The following is a 22,079-nucleotide window of genomic DNA, read 5'->3' as shown; positions in this document are numbered from 1 at the left end:
TATTTAATATACATGTGAATTGACTCCATGCATCATTTTTCAAAGTATGAGAAATGTATGTGAACAAATAACAGGGAAGTTGAATAACTATAATTAAACTAACAATATCTTAAACTTAGTTAATTGGTTAGAGGAAACCTAAGTCTTTTATTTGATATACACGTTCCAAGGAAAACCCATTTATATTATAATTGAAAGATAAGATAGTTCGTGTTCGGTAGAATGTCATTACATTACATTTATTAGTGTTAAGAGATAACATTATGATATTGTACCAGGAAAATAATTTATGTAAAACGTTCTGGAGAATTAAACAATCATCGTATGACGATAAAGAGTAAAACTCTTGACATCAATGGCAAGAAATAGGCTTATATTCAGAAAGAAAGACAAGTGGACGGTATTAATGAAAATATTAAACAAAATGGGACCTACACATAGATGGTTTCCCTCTAATATTCAACACAGTGCAATGAAAAGATTCAATGATTTTCCAAAGAGAAAAATAAACTAAATACGCCCCGATAAGTACATGATCTCAACCAATATTGGAGAGGATCATCAATACCAAACCGATCTAGGACATATAATAGTCAATTAAATCAAATTCTTTTGAGGAATTTGTATAAATCACGTATACCTGATGCTTACGTATCATGCATAAAATAAATAAAATCAATAGAACAGGTAACCGCAGAGTGGCTTGGAAAAACGCCATATGGATCAGTCGAGGTGGTTTGTAATAAGGACCACACACTCCTTAAGGCGATGGGGTCAAGTATTTTTTCTAGAAGTGGAAGTCCAGAAATAGTTACAGCCGTTAGTTATAGGCGTTACATGCAATAGACGGATTTCCAGATATTAGAATTGGTCTGACTCTAATAATTTTCCAGATATGTAAAAAAATACCTTCGGAAAATGGTTATCTATAAAAAATCAAACATAATATGATAGGTAGAGAATGTGACGGCGCGCACATAATAAACGAAACATTTTAATGACCCCTATTTACATGCACATTTTTGAATAAAGGATGAACCTTTTTTTTTTTGGATTTAAGGCTTCAACTACAAAGGTCATTACCCTGGTAATGTGTGTGTGTGGGGGGGGGGGGGTTAATTTGAACACGTTTGTATGTGTAGCGCAGATGTGTCGCTAAAAACCCAGATGGTCACCCATCCGAGTGCTAGCAACGATGACCGGTACGTACGTTCAGTGCGTTGCCGCATATTGAGCGTACGATCGCGCCTCATCAAGCCTCGATGAACCTTTATATTGGCTCAATTCCCGACCACCCATAAAATATTATAACTATTTAGTCAGTCAGTCTATAGTATTGTATTTCTTCGAGATTTATACATAGTTAATTATATAATTCAACACTAGTATTATTACCAAAATGTATGTATGTTACTTTTGTAGTTAGTTTATAGTGGTTACTTTTCACCACGAAATGCGTTGCAAGAAATAGTGTTTAGCTGACAAGAAGAAAACATTATAGAAAATACACTTTTTTTGGACAGTATTTTTAATAAGTACCTACTTTGAAGTATTAATAGTTCCCTTCAATAAAAATAACTAAACCACATGCTGTCACAATACAATATATTTGTATTAGGATGTATTATAGGTATTCATATTATAATTTGTAAATTAAAATCACGTACCTTCATCTCTTGAATTATTTAACTCTGCTATATAAATTGTCTTATGTAAACAATTTCATTAGACCCTATGGTTAAACAAACATATTATTTTTAACAATATTATTATTATAACAATTTGAAGTATGTTTTAAATTAAAATCTCAGCTTTTAGAAATGCCAACGAAATGTTTATGCTTTGTGGAGTTCAAATTCTTATTATGCTTTTCACTATTGTTATAAATCTTTGTTATTCTTATCATGCTGAAAATATACCAAAATAGTAATAAAACAAAAGTGTATTTATAGTAATTGTAGTGGTGTATTCATAGTGAGTATTAAATGCTATTTATTTCTAGATCCATCCTCTCTTATACGCATCATGCCTCCAGTTTCTCGCTAGAAAATATTCCGGTCTCATCCGTAGGATATTATTTTTCAGTTCGTGGAAAACCCATCTGAAAGTCGAGAAGTCCCGTATTATTATTATCATTGGCCTTTATCTACCTATTTTCAGTGCATTATTGACTTCGGAGCTCAAGATTTCACTGTTACATTATTTTACTATTGAATAGTTTTTGATATCTAATTTCAAGACCAAAAATAATGATACAGACCTAAAATAAACCAGTAATAAATGAAAATTATTGTAAATCATAATAATATAATAACAACTCATCAGTAGATCCACATTATTCGATTATTTTAATATCTAACGTCGTTTATTTACTATTCAATTCGTTGCAAACTAGAAAATTGATTGTATTGTCTTACAAATATCTTAAGCTGTAAACAACAATGGTGAATGGCTGATTTTATATTATTGATTCTATACTTATTAAATATACTATCAGTGCATTAAATTAGTAGTTATAAAATAGACAATTAAAAATAATTCAGCATAAACATATTAACTACAACAATAATGTACAAAAATTTTTTTATATATTCGATTAAAAAATCAATAAGACGGCGTAAAATTCGTCTGTAGCCTGATTGTAAATTCTTACCTAATTTCGTTATTTTCAGGTTTTTTTTTTTATTGCAATTTTATGTGCGGCAGATCGTACACATAGTGAGCTATCACGTTTCTTGTGTTTCAGTGGTCATTTTATGGTCCACGAAAGGCTCACCATTGACGTTGATTTCCAATTATTATTACCAGCTACTACTACAACATAATGTATAATAATATAATATACTGGCCTTAACATCGCTGTATATTCTGCTAGGCCCTTTACTGGCGCGTTTTGTCTTAAAAATAAAGTTTGGATTTATGTTTCATATTGTACCGATGCATAATACATGACATTGAAATGTATGGTGATAATTTATTCAAGACTTAATCCAGTAGTAAACTATTTAAACCGAAAAAATATTTAATATTCAAACAAAAACATGGTACGTGAATAATTGGTGTTTTAAATCCGGTAGATTTCCATGGATTTTTTGCTTCGTACGCTTGGAACAAAGGTGTTTTAATATTAATTACGACCCGGATAAGTGTTGACCATTTCAACTATGTAGGACAATTTTTTTTAACTACAAAAAAAAATATTTTTTAAACAACAATTGTTATGTTAAATTCACTGCGATGTGCGATGTGGGTTAACACATTTATATGCTATTTTTTCTGTTTAAATGTATTCTTATAAAACAAATACATATTTATTGTACATTATTAGTAATTATATTATTAGAACAGTGTACATAAATATTTATTAAAAATTGTAATGCCTATGATTTAGTTAAATTAAATAAAATACAAACCAAGGCAGAATATAAATGTATAGGTTTAGCATAGAATGTTTATAAAGCGACGATTTGAACCAGTACCTATTTATTTATCGCAATCCTCATTAAAGAATATTATAATCAAAATACAAGATAGGCGATTCCTGTAGTGCCGAGCACTTGTTTTGTAGCATAAAAATTGTGAATTTTCTTGAGCTATGGAAATAGTAATATAGTATAATAATTTAATTGTAGATTATTATTTGTTGGTATATAATATGCTAATTTTACTGAATAACAATTTCTTCATGATTTTATTGTGGCTCGAGACTAGCAGAAATGTTTGTCTCAATAGCTGACAGCAGCGTTCGCGTTTCTCTTGGACTCGATATTTTAGTGCCTAATTTATTTATTTTTAATAAATTAATAATTGAAATTCAAGTTATAAGTAGTTTCATTTACGTTTAAAGAAAATTGTATTTTTTTTCGAATTCTATGCTCAGCTATAAGTCTATTATTTTAGTAAAATCTTTTGATTAGGGTACAGGCTAATTAAATATCAAAATGCATACAATTTACATTCGTTATTTTTAAACATACCGGCGAATCCTTTTTGATCGTACCCATAATATAGTTGTTTGTATTAATAGGAATCTGGTGATTAGTTACCGTGTTTTATAAACATTTAAGTAAAACTCATGTTTTACAATGATTAGCCCAAACGTACTTAAGCAAGAAAAAGTAATTCTTGGAATACACATAATCAATACAAATCGGAATATCATTCTGCATCAACTACTGTGGATGACGGTAGTGCCATATTCTAATTTTATGTTGTTATTTGAAGCTTTTCATTAAGTTTCGTAGATTCAATGAATTAATATATTCTATATCATAATCTGGACCTAATATCTAATTATTAAATTACAGCAATACAACAATATTGTTCTGTGTTATTACCATATGAGTCTTGTCGTGCAGATAATAATTGAATTGGGGATCATGTGTTGTCAACTAGGTCTAAAATATTTTCTGTTGTTGAATTTAGTGAATAATGATTATTTTATACAGCGATTCTGTTTACTTACGACGTTTGTAAATAATTAATTTTTTCTATCTCGCTGTCCACTGACATAAACTAGGTATGTGTGTATTACACATCATATAATATTAAAAGAATTAATATACTTTAAATCAAAAATAAATTATAATACTATGTATAGCATTATGCAATTGCATAAATGTGTAATATAACTACGCCAATACTTAACTTTTCTGTAGAATGTTATTATGAATCTATTTCATATTTATTATATGTAAGTAAAAATAAAAACTCGTCATAATAATATGGCAATAAGAAGTTCAAATTGAATAACTAAGTCATCAAGACATAACATTTATTAACAGCGTATGCCTCTTTGATAGAACAAAGTATATATTATTTTCTTACTAAACATAAACCAAGTTTAGTAAAAACATATCTTTAATACTTTTGGAAGTTAACACAAAAAATGGTATATATTTATAACAATAATTTTCATTATAATAGTTTTTTGTTCTCGAGTATCGTCATTATGTTTTGAATCAAAAATAAATACCCTATACTGGTTTTATGTATTTATTTTTAAATTGATATTAATAGAATTTTATTAATCTCCCCGTATAAATTGTTTTAAAAGAATAACATTTCATGTATATTTTGTATTTCTGTACATAATTTTAATTATAGAGAGAAAAACTAATTTAAACTTTACCTAATTCTGTTCATACCTTTTTATATGTATCAAGACTTTAAAATCTAATTTAAAAAGGGCTATTTCAATTTAACTTCTTTGATTTTAACCAAAATTTACATATTATTATACATTGTCTTAAAATTATTATTGTTTTTTCATTATTGATGTGATAACTAAGAAAACTGAAAAGGTATGATTGTAATATGTCCCATGCAATAATGACGACAAATAACTAATGAGTATACTATATATATTATTATAAAACAACATATTATTATAGTTAGTGTCTGTATTTGTTATTTTACAAGTAGGTATACGTAAGTATCTAATGTTGTTAAAGTAATAAAATATTGTGTACCTAATAATAATTATCTATTAAACAGATATTTTATGAATTTCGAATTTTTTTGATTTATCTACCCTCTTATTGTTATACTTAGTTATTATTTTATAAATACTCTACGTTATAATTATTTATTAAATATTTTCCGTTATATATAAAATATTTATCTACAAATTAGATTCTTTTCGATACCCACTTTAAATGAGATTTAATGGTGACTTGATATTTCTAGCCTCGGTGTGCGCGGACAAAGTAATCGATGATGGATGGTCTAAACGGTGATATTGTACTATCATCATAATAATAATCATAAACAAATAATAATGTATCTCATGAGGTTAAAAGATAATAATTTGTATATATTATGAATAAATACAATTAAAAAGTTTTAACGCAGCGTTAATATTAGCTGGCTTTATAGAGAAAACCACAGCGAAAGTTCATGTTATAAATTATTTTATAGTTACCTAAGTACCCAATTATTTATGTTAATGTTTAAAACAATAATAATAATATTAATTTTAGGTACGGAATAGACTAATAATTCAATTAGTTTATTAAAATAAAAGGAATAAAAATGTATAACACATAATAATTTAAAATATGCATAGCGCTTAGTACAATAATACAATTATCATAGTGAGAATACCATGAAACTATTAGTAAAATAAAGTTTCAACAATATTTTTAAAAAATTAAAATAAAAAAAAAATGTTTAAGTAGGTATTAGGTATTATTATATAGATATTATATACTTGATCAATTTGGCTTTTTTCAATATTTTGTAAACACGACATTATTCCTAAATAAATTAGTTTAAAATGTTTAAATAATAACGAAAACACTTTAAAATATGCAAAACTGAACTGATAATAATTATACTTTAGTATTTCCATCCCCTTGATACTAGTAGGTATAAGATCTATGCTTATTTCACATTGAAAATGTAATTCCACAGAAACTATGTCAGGTATTATAAGTACCTACCGTGGTTAAGATAATATAAGATCTTATAAAGTAATATTATAAACAAGAGTTTATTTCACGGTATCAAAACCGTTGGACGAAATAAAATTAAATATTTGCCATTACCTTATTTAAATTGTTTCAAAATTCAAATATATTAATATATGATTCACTAATAATAAAGTAATAACAAAATAAGCTTTTTTACACACATATAATATTTTTAATAATCACTAACTGTAATCACACATTATACATGGGTATACATGTGATGATACATTGTATAATTTACTATAACTTACATATTTTATATTTTATTTCCTTTTATATTCTACAGGTGGTCGCTGTCATATCGGTGTTTTTTATATGTGTGTCCGTACTGTCGTTTGCGCTGAAAACTCATCCTGACTTACGAGTGGCCACACTGAGGAACGTGACAGTGCCCAAGGATCGACCACCAGCCCCGGGCGAGGACCCTCCGATGGAATGGGTACTCAGCAAGGACCGGACTGATCCTCATGAGGCTTTTTTCTACGTGGAACTCGTTTGTAATGTTTGGTTCACATTCGAACTCCTAGCTAGATCTATCGTAAGTACTAATATACACGAGTATAAGCATTACGAAAAAACAATTTTAGTATGTAATTTTAATACTAACCCTAATTTACAGCAAGTATAATAACCTATCACACAAAATAATATTATTGTCATATTATTTATAACCAAATTAAAAACTAAAACTAAATCGTTTAAGGATATTACAAAAGGGACGTGTATCTGCATAAATGATGTGCTTTTAAAATATATTGTATGGTAAATAATTGGGTGATCTTAGAGAAAATATAACATAATACACAGTTTAAATAAACAAATAGTTTGAGGCTTGGCCGTACTATCAATCTGCGGAAACGCTCTCAGTGTACGCACCGGCCGACGTTGCTAGGCTCCCGGATTGGATATCCATCCAAATTTTAGCAACACGTACACACAATTGCCACACATACACAAACACGTGTTACAATCCCACCAACATAAAAACTCCCTACCGCTCCACCCCACTCCCAGTGGCCTTTGTTGTCGTGGGTTACCGCTAATAAAAAAAAAAAAAAATAGTTTAAAAATAAAAACAACCAATATACCTCCTACCTACACCAAGATTGCAAAAATGGACACAATATAAACACAATGTTTATAGTTGAATCACATGGTACGAATCTATCGTCTACAACGCTGATGTTGGGATCCATATTCGCAGAAGTGGTTCAAATCCTTAAAACGCTAAAATTGTGGGCGATAATAGTGTTTCAATAAGACTGCGGTGGACTAACGTCTCAATTTCAACAAAAGCGGATTTAATATCAAAAGCCAACCGCAGTCTTTAGAGGACTTGATTTTAGATAACTTTGAGCTTTGAAACTGCAATAGTGTCGTTCATTTGGGTCTCACGTTTAATTTCCTCATGTCAATACCAAGCCAATAACAATAATTGTCTGTTCACCGCTTTTATCGTAAAATATGAATCAGTTAAAAATATAAGCAACCGATCAATGTATCTAATGCATAGTAGGTACCTCAAGGGACTCAAGGAAATGTTGCATGAAATAAATTCACCCCACGAATAATCGTAATAATATTTACCGGTAACACAACGAATACTATAGTATTAGCTAGCGCTGCATATTTTATTATTATACTCTTCCCCGACAAACCATCAGCAAATCAACTGTTATGTACACTATTATTTCACTTCCGTTTATTTCGAAACCACTGGAATCGAATTTAGCTTAATTATCTATTGCTAAACTTCCATAATACAGACGGCCATAGAGACTGCCGATAACTGAAATAATTATGAATATCGTGATCAATACCTAATGGATTAACTTAATAGCTTCGATATAATATTGTAGGTAATATATATGCACAGCTGTACTTACTACTAAGCATATGCAGTATAACATGTACGTATTTCACAATTCGTAATCCTCTTTTAGAATAAAATATCGGGTGTAGATATCTGAATTAATTATATAGTATATACACATTGTAGTATTGTGGCTACGTTCACAGTTTCGTCTAAAATAATAAATAATGAAATTAAAGTTGAAAACGTGCATTACGGTAAATTAGTTCGATCGATATTTTGAAAGAAAATGATGCACATAATTTCTAAAAGTCACTAGGGTGGCCCATTCTGAAGTACACAATTACACTTAAACAACACTAAAATATTGGCTCTTAACTATTTATAAATGAAATTAGGGATATTTATAGCAATATCATTGTAAAATAAAAACAATAAGTACGTTAACAATAATAAATATACAACTACCGACACTAAAGTTTCCAATTTTTGATTTCTAAATCGTGAGTGAAAGACTAAATTTTCTGGGATAGTGCTATCATACCAGTCTATGTATTATTTCATAAACTTACTAATAAAATATAATATTTAATTATAATATATTTATTTATTTATATAATTTATTAATTAAAATTAAACTATAATAATGTACATATTTTGTTGACATTGCAAATTATTATTTTTATTTAACCATCCATGCATCGTACCATTGATTTTAATTTATACAAATAAAAAGTAAATATTATTTATTAACTAATAATATAAATCTTATTAAATTCATGGTTCAATAAATATTTATCAAAACACATATTATAAATTAATTTTCCAATTATTATATGATCAATGATCAATTAAGTAAACTGAAACATAAATATAATAATATAATATAAAATAATATTATGCATTATATTTTCGCGTTTTTATAGGCTAATGAAGTATTATAAAATACATAGAATTTGTGAACGGCACTCCCATAAAATAATATTTTTAAATTCATATTTATGTTTTATTTCTTAGAATCAATATAAAAATTATCATACGACTGTTTGGTATTATTTTACGTATACTATATATACTGTAATAATATAATAGTATTATCATATTTTGTTTTTTTTAAATATATATTTTTTTCATATCAATTAGCAATTGATTTTTGGGGATACTATGGGATTTTTTTTGTTTCGGACATGAATACAATTCAATGTTGTTAAAATATGTTGCTGAAACACTCTGTAAAGTACTTATATTATGTACATCTTTACACTCGTATAGGAACACTCGCATTGGAACTGACACCATGAACCACAAAAACCAAATACGAAAGTCGATAATATTCTAGACACTACAAAAGCTCAATCTGCACATACAATTTCGAGGGTCATCTGTTTCATTAACGTTTCCCAAACGAAACCGAAAAGATGGTGAGGTGAAAATATGTGTTTGGAAATAAAGTTTTTGTAAATTCATAAAGTTCAAAACCAGTAACAGCCCTTGAAGACGAGGAATAGTGCTTTTGGCTAGATTTCAACGTGACTGTGGGACTGTGGTCACGATAAATAATACAGAAAAAAAAGCCAATGGCAGCCTTCAACCAATTGTTCGTCCTGCATAATAGCGGTCAAACTCCTATCATCTAGAGGATTTGGACACTCATAGATTTGATATTATTCCTCATCCGCTGACACCGCGGTTGATGACTACTATTGTGAAGCACTGTGGACTCGGTTTAGGATCCGTTTATTTTTATGGCTTATTAAACGAGTCTTATTTCTTATTGGCCGTTTTACGATGCAGATTATATTTTTAGAGTCTCGGAGGGCTTATAATTTTGTTATTAAACAACGTCCACTGAAAACTTAAATAAAATACGAAAATAATCCCTAAGTACACACGATAGAGCTTGTTGATAAAAGCTCGTCCTCACGTTTCACACAACATATCTTATTATGTTTAAAAGTGAAATTATATAAATAGAATAAACGGGTTCCACGTAGTTGGCGGTTGTGGTTACTATACAGTTTACAAGCAGAGTATAGGATTAGGCTAACAAAATCACAAACACACTAAAAGTCAACAGTGTCTTTTTGTCATTTTTAAAATATAATTCCATATATTTGTTTAAACATTAACTGCTCCATATAAGTATATTACTGTTATGTATATAGCATAAATAATAAATTTATTATTTAACATAACTACAACATAATGGCCTTAAGTTTAAAAAAACGATTTTATTATATATTTGAATATTTGTACATTTTTAAAATTTATTAACAACGATATAATTCTGTCTTTGTTAATGATGTGTGATTTATTTATTTTAGTTCATATCTACTAATTTAAAATTTAAAACACTAATGTAATACTTAACTGTTTTTAATACGGACCTATTTTTGGGGTACTACAATAAATATATAGCATTTGTTTGATGTTGAGTTTACTTTTTAAAATTATTTATTATTAATACACTCACATTTATTTCAAACTGCCAAGACCAAATTTCTACATCCATCTGTCATAGATCGTTAAAATATGACATACTACCATATCAATGGTTTTAGAATTTATGTATTTGGCTAAACATTAATATAAAGACATAAATACATCAACAGTTTTTGAAATCACTTACCTACTAAGTTGTGGTAATTCGTTATCCTGCAGGTAACCCCTAATCTCGTGCACTTCGCCAAGTCCCCGGTCAACATCATCGATTTCGTGGCTACACTCAGCTTCTATACGGACACCATGCTGCAGAGCACTCTGGCCCACCGTTTCGACAACACCGAGATTCTAGAATTTTTTTCGATCATTCGCATCCTGAGGTTGTTCAAGCTAACCAGACACTCGCCGGGGCTGAAAATACTCATACACACATTCAAGGCATCTGCCAAGGAGCTGACTCTGCTCGTCTTTTTCTTAGTGTTGGGCATCGTCGTTTTCGCCAGCCTGGTGTACTACGCCGAACGTTTGCAGGTAAACGTCAACCGATTCATATTGTTCGTAAATTATATTGTTATTGTTACGATATTAGTCAAGTTCATACCACGGTTATCGCGTAGATAATCGTGTTCCATACCTACAACACTAATCCTCTCTCATCCCCTTCGGCAGGCCAATCCGCAGAACGACTTCAAGAGCATACCAGAAGGATTGTGGTGGGCGATCGTAACCATGACCACGGTCGGATACGGTGACATGGCACCCAAGACGTACATGGGAATGTTTGTCGGTGCGCTGTGTGCGTTGGCAGGCGTGCTGACCATCGCGCTACCTGTTCCTGTCATCGTGTCGAACTTTTCCATGTTTTACTCACACACACAGGTGTGTAAACTGTTTAATTAAAATATGATGAAATAATAACAATGATAGTTTTGATTTAATCACTAATAATTATGCGATAGCATATGATCTAGGGAATTTAACTATATTATAAGAATACTGAGATGATTGAATCTAACCTTGAACAAAACCATTATGTTGTATGCATTACCTTATACCAAAATCTTAATTTTAGTACAGTTGAAAATTAAATATTATACTCGTAATATAAAATTGGTATTGAATACCACGGTAAAATGATTATGGTTTTTTTATAAATATATGTATATATAATAATGTTGGCTGTGGTCCGTGACTTCCATCTTTCAAGATGATTACATAGTATTTTGATTTTCATCACTTATCCGCTTATATTATATTTTGTGTTTAAGAAAAAAAAAATTATAGGTAAGTACTTTTAAACACATTTATTTATTAAAACAACTAACAAGGCCAAATTTTTTTTCTGTAATTTTCAAAAATCGTACCTAATTAGAATCTGAAAATTAAGTTAAGTTTTGATAATCTAAACAAGAACTATAAAGATTCCAAGCTCTGGGCTATAATATGGTAACTTATACCACATTATAATTTATAATACATTTTGTATTACAAACACACATGTATTATTAAATAGTATTTAAGTCTAATAATATATAATTTATGTATGTGTATATATATTATATATGTATGTATGTATATATAAGTACATAATGTGTATTATATTATACACCAATTATACATCACAGCCCACAGGGTAAAGTGTATTTATTTAAAAAAAAGATGAAACCTTAATATATTTTACTTTTCATACGACCAATTCAGAGCTCGGTAATATTTTCCAGATACCTGGAATGTTAGAAAAGCTTTATTTCTATTGTCACAGGGATGATGTTTTTTCTTAAAACTCATATGCTTTTAAAATCATTAAAAGCACCTCAAAACCACCCTTAAATCATTGAAAGTACTGAAAAAAAATTGGTAAATGATGTAAGAAGGGACAAATAGATACAAAATAATACAGTCTGTACATTGTATTACAAAATATAATCTTTAATTTCTTCATTAATATTTTTAATAGACAACTGTGAAAAATATATTATGAATTATTATTTATATAGTTATATATGTTTGTAGAAAATACACTTATAGTTTTCTTTATGTTATGTACTCTTAAAACATGATATTTATAAATAATATATTTTAAACATAACTTATAAGTTATAAGTGTTATAACATTTCAAAAAAACCCAAAAATAAGTAAATCAGCAATGGAAAAAATATTGTGTGTATCTAATGATCCATCAACACCTGTGGACCTTATTTTAAAAATAATTTATGGTTTGTGTTGACAGTGTTGTAAATTACATTTAAAAAATCACATTTTAAATGTTTTTTATGTCCATATTATTAGGCCCGTTCAAAGTTACCAAAAAAAAGGAGAAGAGTACTCCCTGTAGAGCAGCCTCGACCAAAACGTTGTGACGCTGTCTGTGCGGGTGTCATGGGTGCTGCTGGGTTGATAGGAAATCGTAGAATGGTCGCCGCTCCTACCCCTGGAGCGATACTCAAAGATACTTTCGTAACTCCAAAATTAGGTAAGTTTTCATTTTTTTATTTATTTCTCTCATAAATTACGGTGAGTCAAATTATGTGCACAACAAATAAACACTCAGATCTCACTCCGGTTACAAAGTACTTGCCTACTACATTTAATCCATTTTTTCGTTTAATATGATATCTTTCTATAAATATTTCCTATAATTGTTTCTGATAAGGTAATAAAAGTAATTTAATATTTCTCTCAAGAATAAGATCTAAACAAAGAATAGGATTATCGATTTCCAAATAGAATTGTTGAAATGTTAAATGATTAATATATTTAAAAAAACAGTTTTATTAATTTACTATACAATGAGTTTTCAAATGATTATTATTACAAGTGGTTTAAAGTTTTGATAAAGTGATGAACTGATGAATATTGCAAGATTTAATAGATTTACTTCTTAATTAAAAAAAGTTTTTTAACTGATTGGTATACATATTGTATAAATTGAATTGTTCATCTATTTATCGTTAGAAATTAAATGACTATTTAGTTACTATAAGTTATTTATACATGTTGTCGTAATAAAATACGTCATATTAGAATTTAAGGTGATTGTTAATTTGTATGCATATAGACAATGAGACATGGTAATAAAATCCACAAAACAACAATAGTAATAAAATACAATGTGTTTGTTTAAGTCTCACATTTATTAGTATTTTAGGTGGTAGCACAATTAATGCTCCAATCAATTAGATAGGATATTATTTGTGAGTGTAAACGAAATAGAGCGTTTGGATTTCGGATATAATGATGACTGTTATAATAATATTATACTGAAAAGACATTCAATTGAAATATTATAATATTACTATAGTAAATTCACATAATAGTTTGGAGAACGATCTGAAACAAAAACGGTATTCAAATATACTACCCTACAGATAAAATGCCATATTATTGATATTAACCAATTCAATTGTACAAAATTGATTTTGGTAAAGCGGTAACAGCGGGTATATTATTATGACCAGCTGAATAGTATTTGTATAAATATAATACATTTTTATGCATGCACTCTGAGATAGTAAGATAAGAATGAAGATGGATATACGTGTAATAGCCCTTAATGAGATTTGAGAACATTAACAGGAACCAACGAAATAGTTTGACAAGAGAAGGTACTAAAATTAGGGATTTCAATTGGAATGGGTCGTGTTTTCCTACCCGGGCTTTGTTTGCATTCCAATATTTGCTACGGTGTAAATAACCGGTAGGTAATAGAAATAGGCACAGCATAACGTAATTAATATTATTCTGAATGGTTAGTGGTTACTATATGCTATTAGTGATTGGACTAATAAGTTGGATTTGCAATATGACTGTAAGTGCCTCAGGTAAATATTGGCAACCAGCTGAAGGTCGACAAGACATACTTTAAAAGCAGATATTGATATGCTAGTGGCAGGACGTGCCAAAACGGTTTCAGAAAACTCGGCAATGACTTTCGTATAGATAACGTTTGCCAAAAGTAACGATTTTGATAAATGTCTTGATATTCACAAAAATAAGGAAACCTCAAAAATGAAAAGAGCTGTAAAAAGAACTAAAAAATAAATATGTACGTCGTAGTATATTCAGTTGATCTCTAAAATTACAGTTATACCCTAATACCTATTTTATTATACCATTTGACTTGGGACTGGAACCAAAACGAAAATGAGCTTTGGAAAACGGTGGAATCGGCAACACACCGGAATCATTTTTTTTAATAAAAACCTGAATCGATGTTTTTTTGGGGGGTAAAGATATCTTTGGTTTGAAATAGGGTTGGCATCCCCGGAAATTCCCAGAGGGTTACAGGAGCAGTATCGTTACCGGGAATACAATAAATTAAAAAGTAGGTACATTATATTTTGTATACACTCATATTTTTACAATAGAGACTTTATGATTGTGAGTTAAAATTATTTTATTATAATAGATCAACAGGATCCGTACAGCCCATCTAAATATTGGTCAGTTAATATAGTACTTAAATGCGAATCCTTACGTATTTCATTTGTATGGCAATGATATGGAGCAGTCACTTTATAAGTTATAAATACTGACTAATCATAACATATTCTGTAGTACAATATCGTCAGTGTTAAGTGCCACGTGCATATTAATAATTTCACTTATCGATTAACATTGAATTTTCGTCACATTTTGACTAAATATTTTATATTTAAATCTAAAAGTAATACATTCAATATAATTTCAGATTTTGTGAACACTATTTTACATCCACTATAAAGCTACTAACTAAAGTTATCAAATTCAACAAATATTATAAAATACATGATTTTTATAAAAGTTCTGCTAAAGATGTTGTTATTATTTTACTTACCTTCCTCATAAATTATTAGATATTCAAATAAGTCATATTAGAATGTAATTTATTAATACCAGTACATACTACAAAACATACATATGGATTTTGAAAGACCATACTTGAAACTGAGCCTTACGATAGTCAGAGGACTATTTGGTTTCCCTCTTGTGCCCACGTGCGATACTTTGAGTTCAGATAACTAATTTCGTACTTTTAACTTTAATATTAGAGTGAATTAATATAAACCTATTCAAAGTTAAAGGTAATATTATTTAGACACCAGATCACATCATAGAATTTTATTGATAAAGATATTTCAAAACTAGTTATGATAATTTTTAATACTTTACATACTTATAAGTTATAAATCTCACGGTACATTGACATCCTCTTAGTTCGTTACCTACTATAATATTGTCCAGCTCATTTTAATTTACGTCAATGCATCATACAGTTGACAGGTAGTGTTGATATTTATTGAGGGAATTACGATAGATTTACAATCAAATAATATGTCTTAAACTCAATCACAGAGATAAAATGTCGAATATTTCATATCTACCATTTTTGTTGAGGTAGGTATACGTTGATAAAAATAAAACGCGGTTGAAGCGTCTTGCTGTCACTTGCCATGTCACTAGAAGTTTCTCATTTTTAAAGATTTTTGCAATATATATGATCGACCGAACGATGATATCTAGTCATAAGTCGTTGGCGACCGCGATTTGAACGAAAAACATTTAAACACACGTAGCACTTGATCGAATAACGATTCCTGTGGTTTGATAAATCTCAACGGGCTGTTCAAGATATCGTTGGAAATATCTGACGTTTTATTTCAGAAACAATATTTCATTTCATCAAACACATATTATATTATATTCCTGTTCAATGAATTTACAATTTAACAAACACAGTATGTCAGTATAGTACGTAAATCTCTCTCTCTCTCTCTCTTTCTCTCTCTCACTCACTATACTCATTCTGTGTTTCTGTCTATTTCACTATACCAATATAATTTATTTCTATTTCTACTAATACTCACAAGCGTGCGTTTCCATATCTGTATCGTGCTGATTATTTATCCAATTTTCTAGCAATGCCCACACTTCGTTTTCACAAAAATAAAATCTTATTAATACGCCTGTATTTACTACTTAAAGGGTTGTTTTTTGATTGTATATCGAAATAATAATGTATATTGGATTATTATATTAAGTTTTGGGACCAATTTTATATTTACGGCATGCTCGTTTTTAAATACAGATTTCGTTGTTGTTATATTATTCAATTGAAATGTCGAATCCGAACAATTTAAACTTTTTAATAAGAAATCTTATAAAAGTGGAGATGCTCTTTTGATATCTACGGAAGTTTCAAAACAATTTTTGCTGTTCATAAAGAGTTATTTCACTCAACTTGTTTAATACAATTCAGTTAAGCTTCATAGATAGGATTTCTCGTTTTTAATAATAAAAAATTGCATATACGTTATTTCCACTAACCGTTTTAGTTAGTTTTGGCGTATACTTAATTATATTTTTGTAAATATTAAAACTCATAACTATCCATAGATGTAAAAGGTGTTATGTTCTCAGAATAGACTATTAAATTATAAAAAAATCTTGTATTTGAGAAGCTTATGATATAAAATTATATTGGTCTTAGAGCCCTCAGCCAATACTACACATAATTTGGTATTTAATATTGAACTGGAGAACCGAACTTTCATTCTCCCTATTCCCAAAAGTAGAGTTCTACATTTTTGTACATATAATCTATCTTACTTCAATTTCTTTTTTTATGATAGTCGTAAGTTGAAAAAACTGTAACTTTGTTTTTAGTTTATTCTATTATGTTCCTTGAAAATTTGTTCTAGCTTTTTAGTTATATCTACTATATTAATTTATATTTATATTTACAATACTTTTTGAGCTCACGAGTGTTGCTATCAATAAATAGAAAAAAGATACTTTGAATTAACTTATATCTGAGTCGTAATAGCAGACCTAATAACCGTCTAACCAAAATATTTTTGTTGATTTGTATACGCCATGCTACTAAAATAAAATTTGTCCTGTGAATTAGGTTTTTAAACACATTCAACTGTTTAAGAAACATAATCCTGCGCTACTATATTTTCATATCCATAAGGTGTACGAAATGAGGGTAAAATACACACACGAAACACATAAAGTGATATTTTTGTTATTTTTTTTCACCATTAAACCATTTTTACTGTTGACTTTATTATATAATAAAACGAAAATGTATTCCGTATATAATATATGTAGAAAAACATCGATATAATATTATACATATAACATAATTTAGTTTAGAGTAGATACTGTAGTTGTACAGTTGTTTTATCCATTGTCAAAAGTGGCCAAGTTAATGCAAATAATTAACTCAAGTTAAGTTAAGTTAAGAGAACAGAAAATAAATATGGTTAGAAATTGATAGTAAACAAATCAAAAATTTACCTCAATAAGTTAAAATTTAAAAAGGAATGAAAACAGTATTAATTTAATTCAGTCAAAAAAAAGTTAATTTAGTTTTTTAAAGCTACTGGAAAAAGCTAAGTTATTTAAACTTTCAGCTAAACCAGTTAAATTCACAAGTTGATTAGACATGTTAAGTAATATGTTAAGACACATTAAGTAACTAGTTAAGATACAAAGTTTAAAAAAAATTAGCTTTAAACTAGTTAATGCCCTTCTCTGCACTTTGGCAAAATTTGTGGTTTTCAAAATTATCGATTACCTACTAATAACACACAATTGTTTGGATATATATATTATATATGTATAAATTTTAATACAACTCTGACTACATATACCCACTTTTAAAATTATTATATTCCTTACATTTTTAATTAAACCGTACAATATATTTTACATGTTATCTACAAGAAACAGTAATAAAAACTCAGTCAATATTTAATATTTTATGGTATAGAAATTATATACATTGTTATAATAATAATTATATAAATTGTACACATAATATTATATCGATCACCACGGTCAACAATAAATTCATAAAATGTCACCTTTTTTGATTATTAATTCACACACAACATACTAATATGAATATTCAAAATCACATTTTAGTAATTTACATCATAAAACATACTTTATTATAATAACATGTACATAGTACACAAGGTTTTACCTTTTTCCAGTCAAAACTCAAAAGAAAATAATAATGAATTTTAATCTACATTTATGTAAATCCGATTATTGGTATAAAAACCATGAGATAAACGACGTACAAACTCCATGATGATTTCTGAGGTCACGATATAAGTAATAATTATTGATATAGTAAATCATAATATGTATTTTATATTTTAAAAGTTCTAATATGGCGACGATTTTCCGGTCTCTTTCCGTTTTTTTAGTTGCCTTTTAGTGTATATATATATATATATTATATAATGTACACGCTTTGAAAGCCAGAGCGAGCAAGTACTATAATACTTATCGATAAATTGAGAAAAATAGTGTACGAGCTGTGACATTTCTTTTTTTCGAAACTTATTTACCATTCAGATTGCGTATTCACTGGGCATATTATGCTCTTGTTACTCCAAAAGTAACCACTCTATAATATTGTTATATGGCTAGCAACATTGCACATTATATTAAGGCCGGTATATTTAAACTCTTTGACATAGTTCACATAATACCCTCGAGACAAATCGAAACGGTTCATCGCTGAAGATTATATTTTTATTTTTATTTGTAATAATATAATAATGTATACATTAATGTAAAAATAATTTATTAAATGTGTATGTATTGTTGTTAACGTTCATATTTCATAACACATGAGAATTATATTGAAAATACCAATGTAAAATACAAGTATAAAATCCACTGAGCAGTAATTTTATATTTTGAACCAACAGATAATCACTCAGTATAATCTTAATCTATTAGGCAGAAAACGTCCACGAAAAAATAAAAGTTGGTACTTACTCGTATAATATTACAAAGATAAAAATAATAAGAGATGTGGTTTAGGTTAGGCCAGGCTGTGGAATTTTGTCTAATTTTCGTTTTCCGAAACAATGGAAATGCTTACTGTGAAAATAATCATCCTGTACCGGATGTACCCATATATATATATGTATTTTATACATTTTTGATTATGTAAACTGACAACACAATATAAAAAGGAATATTATTTGGTACAAAATTATGATTTATGAGTTTATGTTTATGCAGACGGATGCTGTTTAATTATGGAATTTGTGACGTTAGCTCTAGAACTAAGGGTGCTCCCTTAGCTCTACTATGATTTGTGCCCATGGTCCTCAAACCGTGACAATAATAATAACAATGTACTGTGATTCGAATTTCAGATCATGAATCATACACCGTGTGATATATTTTGTATGGGAGCTGAATTAATATAAAACAGATATTATGTAATATCTGTAACATTGCAGTCAAAACTGCATACTGTACAGTTCATGAATAATCCATGTGCATATTTTATACTTTGAAAGCAACACACGTTTGCAACACTTTATGGGCTCCACCAATATAATATTGACTACGCAGAATACGCGATTCAGTACTATATAAGTTTGTGAATTCGAAGTATTTATAATAAGCAGTTGACTGTCACGCGTCATCGATACTTGAATAATAATACAATAAAGTTATTATTGCGCATCCCACTGACTTGCATTGTATAAATATACAAGAAACGTATTTGTACGACACGTGTTGTATCTTTAAAATATACATATACGCTGTGCATATGACATCGTACCGTATAATATATTTTAGGCAGTAGCGTACTCTGAAATTGTAAAGGAGAGGCTCGGGACAATAAGTGTACTTAAAGTAACCTTGACACCCTCCTCCCCACCATAATAGTTTTTAACATTTATTGAATGTTGATAAGATTTAAATACATAAATATTATTTTTATTGTTCTTCACAGTGGCGTAATTAGAAATTCGTCTTAGGGGGGCATAGACATTTTTATACACACGAAATACTAAATTTTTAAGTACAGCGGTGAATGGCATCTATCTGGTTTCTATAATATACATATTATATAGGCTCTGGGAATCCATCTCCCTCATCCACCCCCTAATTACACCTCTGATTCTTCAGAGGGTATTTGAAAACAAAATGTTTTATTATCATTTATAAATTTACAAAATTACCTATATGAATTGTCTATAATTTACAAAATATGCTACAGCGAAGAGCAGTTCAGATTGTCAGTTATTATACACTTTTTCTTAGTATATAGAGAAATAGATACAACAAAGTGTTTATCAGTTCTAAGAAAATAAGCACATTTGTCAGTTACAGCAAGTGCATGAATAATAATCCAATATCAACAGAAGGAACTTGTAGTTATTTTGAATGAAAAAAATAAATTTGGCATGGTACGATCTTCATACCCCATCCCCTACCATAGATTAATTTCGTGGTTCAAATACTATTCTATATATACTGGGCTTGGTTCTTCACCTATGATCAACGCGCGTTGCAAACGATAAAGCAAAACATCCCTAAAATTCTTTTATACTCCTTAAATGCGGTATTGGAACACGTGACATTGAAAAAAATTTCACGAATTACGTTATTCAAATATAACACTATCGTCAAAACCAACGACGAAAAGACTGCGCAACGGCGTCAATGATACTAATATATTTCGACGATTTTTATTTACATTTTTTTATTACAAGACGTCCGAGATCTAGAGACTTTGGACCGTATTTTTATTTCGCATTTTACCCCCACGTTTCCATCATAAACGTACTCTTCGTGGTAATGATTTTTTGGTCTCTCGTCACTACTACGGAGGACTGTAATAATAATACATACATACATACATGCTTATGAAATATGATAATAATATGCTCTGTTATTACTCGTTCTAGAAAATATTTATTGCACGTTATGGAATATGGGTGTATACATTATACTACGTTTCGTCGGAAATAAATAAATGGTGAAAAAACCTTATAATAATAATACATCCTTCGAATTTGGAAGAAGGAATTTTCAAATTAAACTGTCGACTTCGTCACGAAGAGTCAAAAAACGAGTTTGTTTAATAAACAATAAACCAGATACACGCCAACGCCATACATGAAATGTCGTGTACTCGTGTCCTACAACTTTTGTTCGACTGCTTATATCATGCTCAATATTAAATTTATCATACCAATTGAAATAACAGAAAATTCATTATTATGATTTGTCAAGCAAAATTTTACTTTTTTGCTTTGCACATTGCGTAATTATCAGTAATAAACATACAATTATTCATAAATACATTTAAGTTAGAAATCATGAATTAAGATAATTAAAAATTTTATTTATAGACTTTGATCAAATACCAGGCACTAAAAAATGTTTTCGTTTTAGAGATTTGACGGGCTAATAATAAAAATATTGACTTTTCCAATTTGTGAATAATTTTGAAATGTTGGAATCTCACATGGTTATGAAATAAGAATATTCATTCCACTTTTATTGTGTGTGTTTGTGTGTGTGTGTGTGTGTGTGT

At 28.9% G+C, this 22,079-nt stretch overlaps 1 protein-coding gene across 1 annotated transcript in view; it reads left to right on the top strand.

The window, feature by feature from the left end:
- Positions 1–22,079, top strand: part of LOC111037527 (potassium voltage-gated channel protein Shaw-like) — a 65,497-nt gene that overhangs the window by 33,912 nt on the left and 9,506 nt on the right. Inside the window, exons 4-7 of the mRNA XM_022320156.1 lie at positions 6,760–7,011; positions 10,948–11,259; positions 11,398–11,607; positions 13,019–13,202. Of these exons, the coding sequence (XP_022175848.1) occupies positions 6,760–7,011; positions 10,948–11,259; positions 11,398–11,607; positions 13,019–13,202 (958 nt within the window). The remainder of the gene's footprint in view (positions 1–6,759; positions 7,012–10,947; positions 11,260–11,397; positions 11,608–13,018; positions 13,203–22,079) is intronic.

The sequence above is a fragment of the Myzus persicae genome, unplaced genomic scaffold (genome assembly GCF_001856785.1).
Source record: "Myzus persicae strain clone G006 unplaced genomic scaffold, MPER_G0061.0, whole genome shotgun sequence".
NCBI classification, from domain to species: domain Eukaryota; kingdom Metazoa; phylum Arthropoda; class Insecta; order Hemiptera; family Aphididae; genus Myzus; species Myzus persicae.
This window is presented reverse-complemented; position numbering and strand designations above follow the sequence as displayed.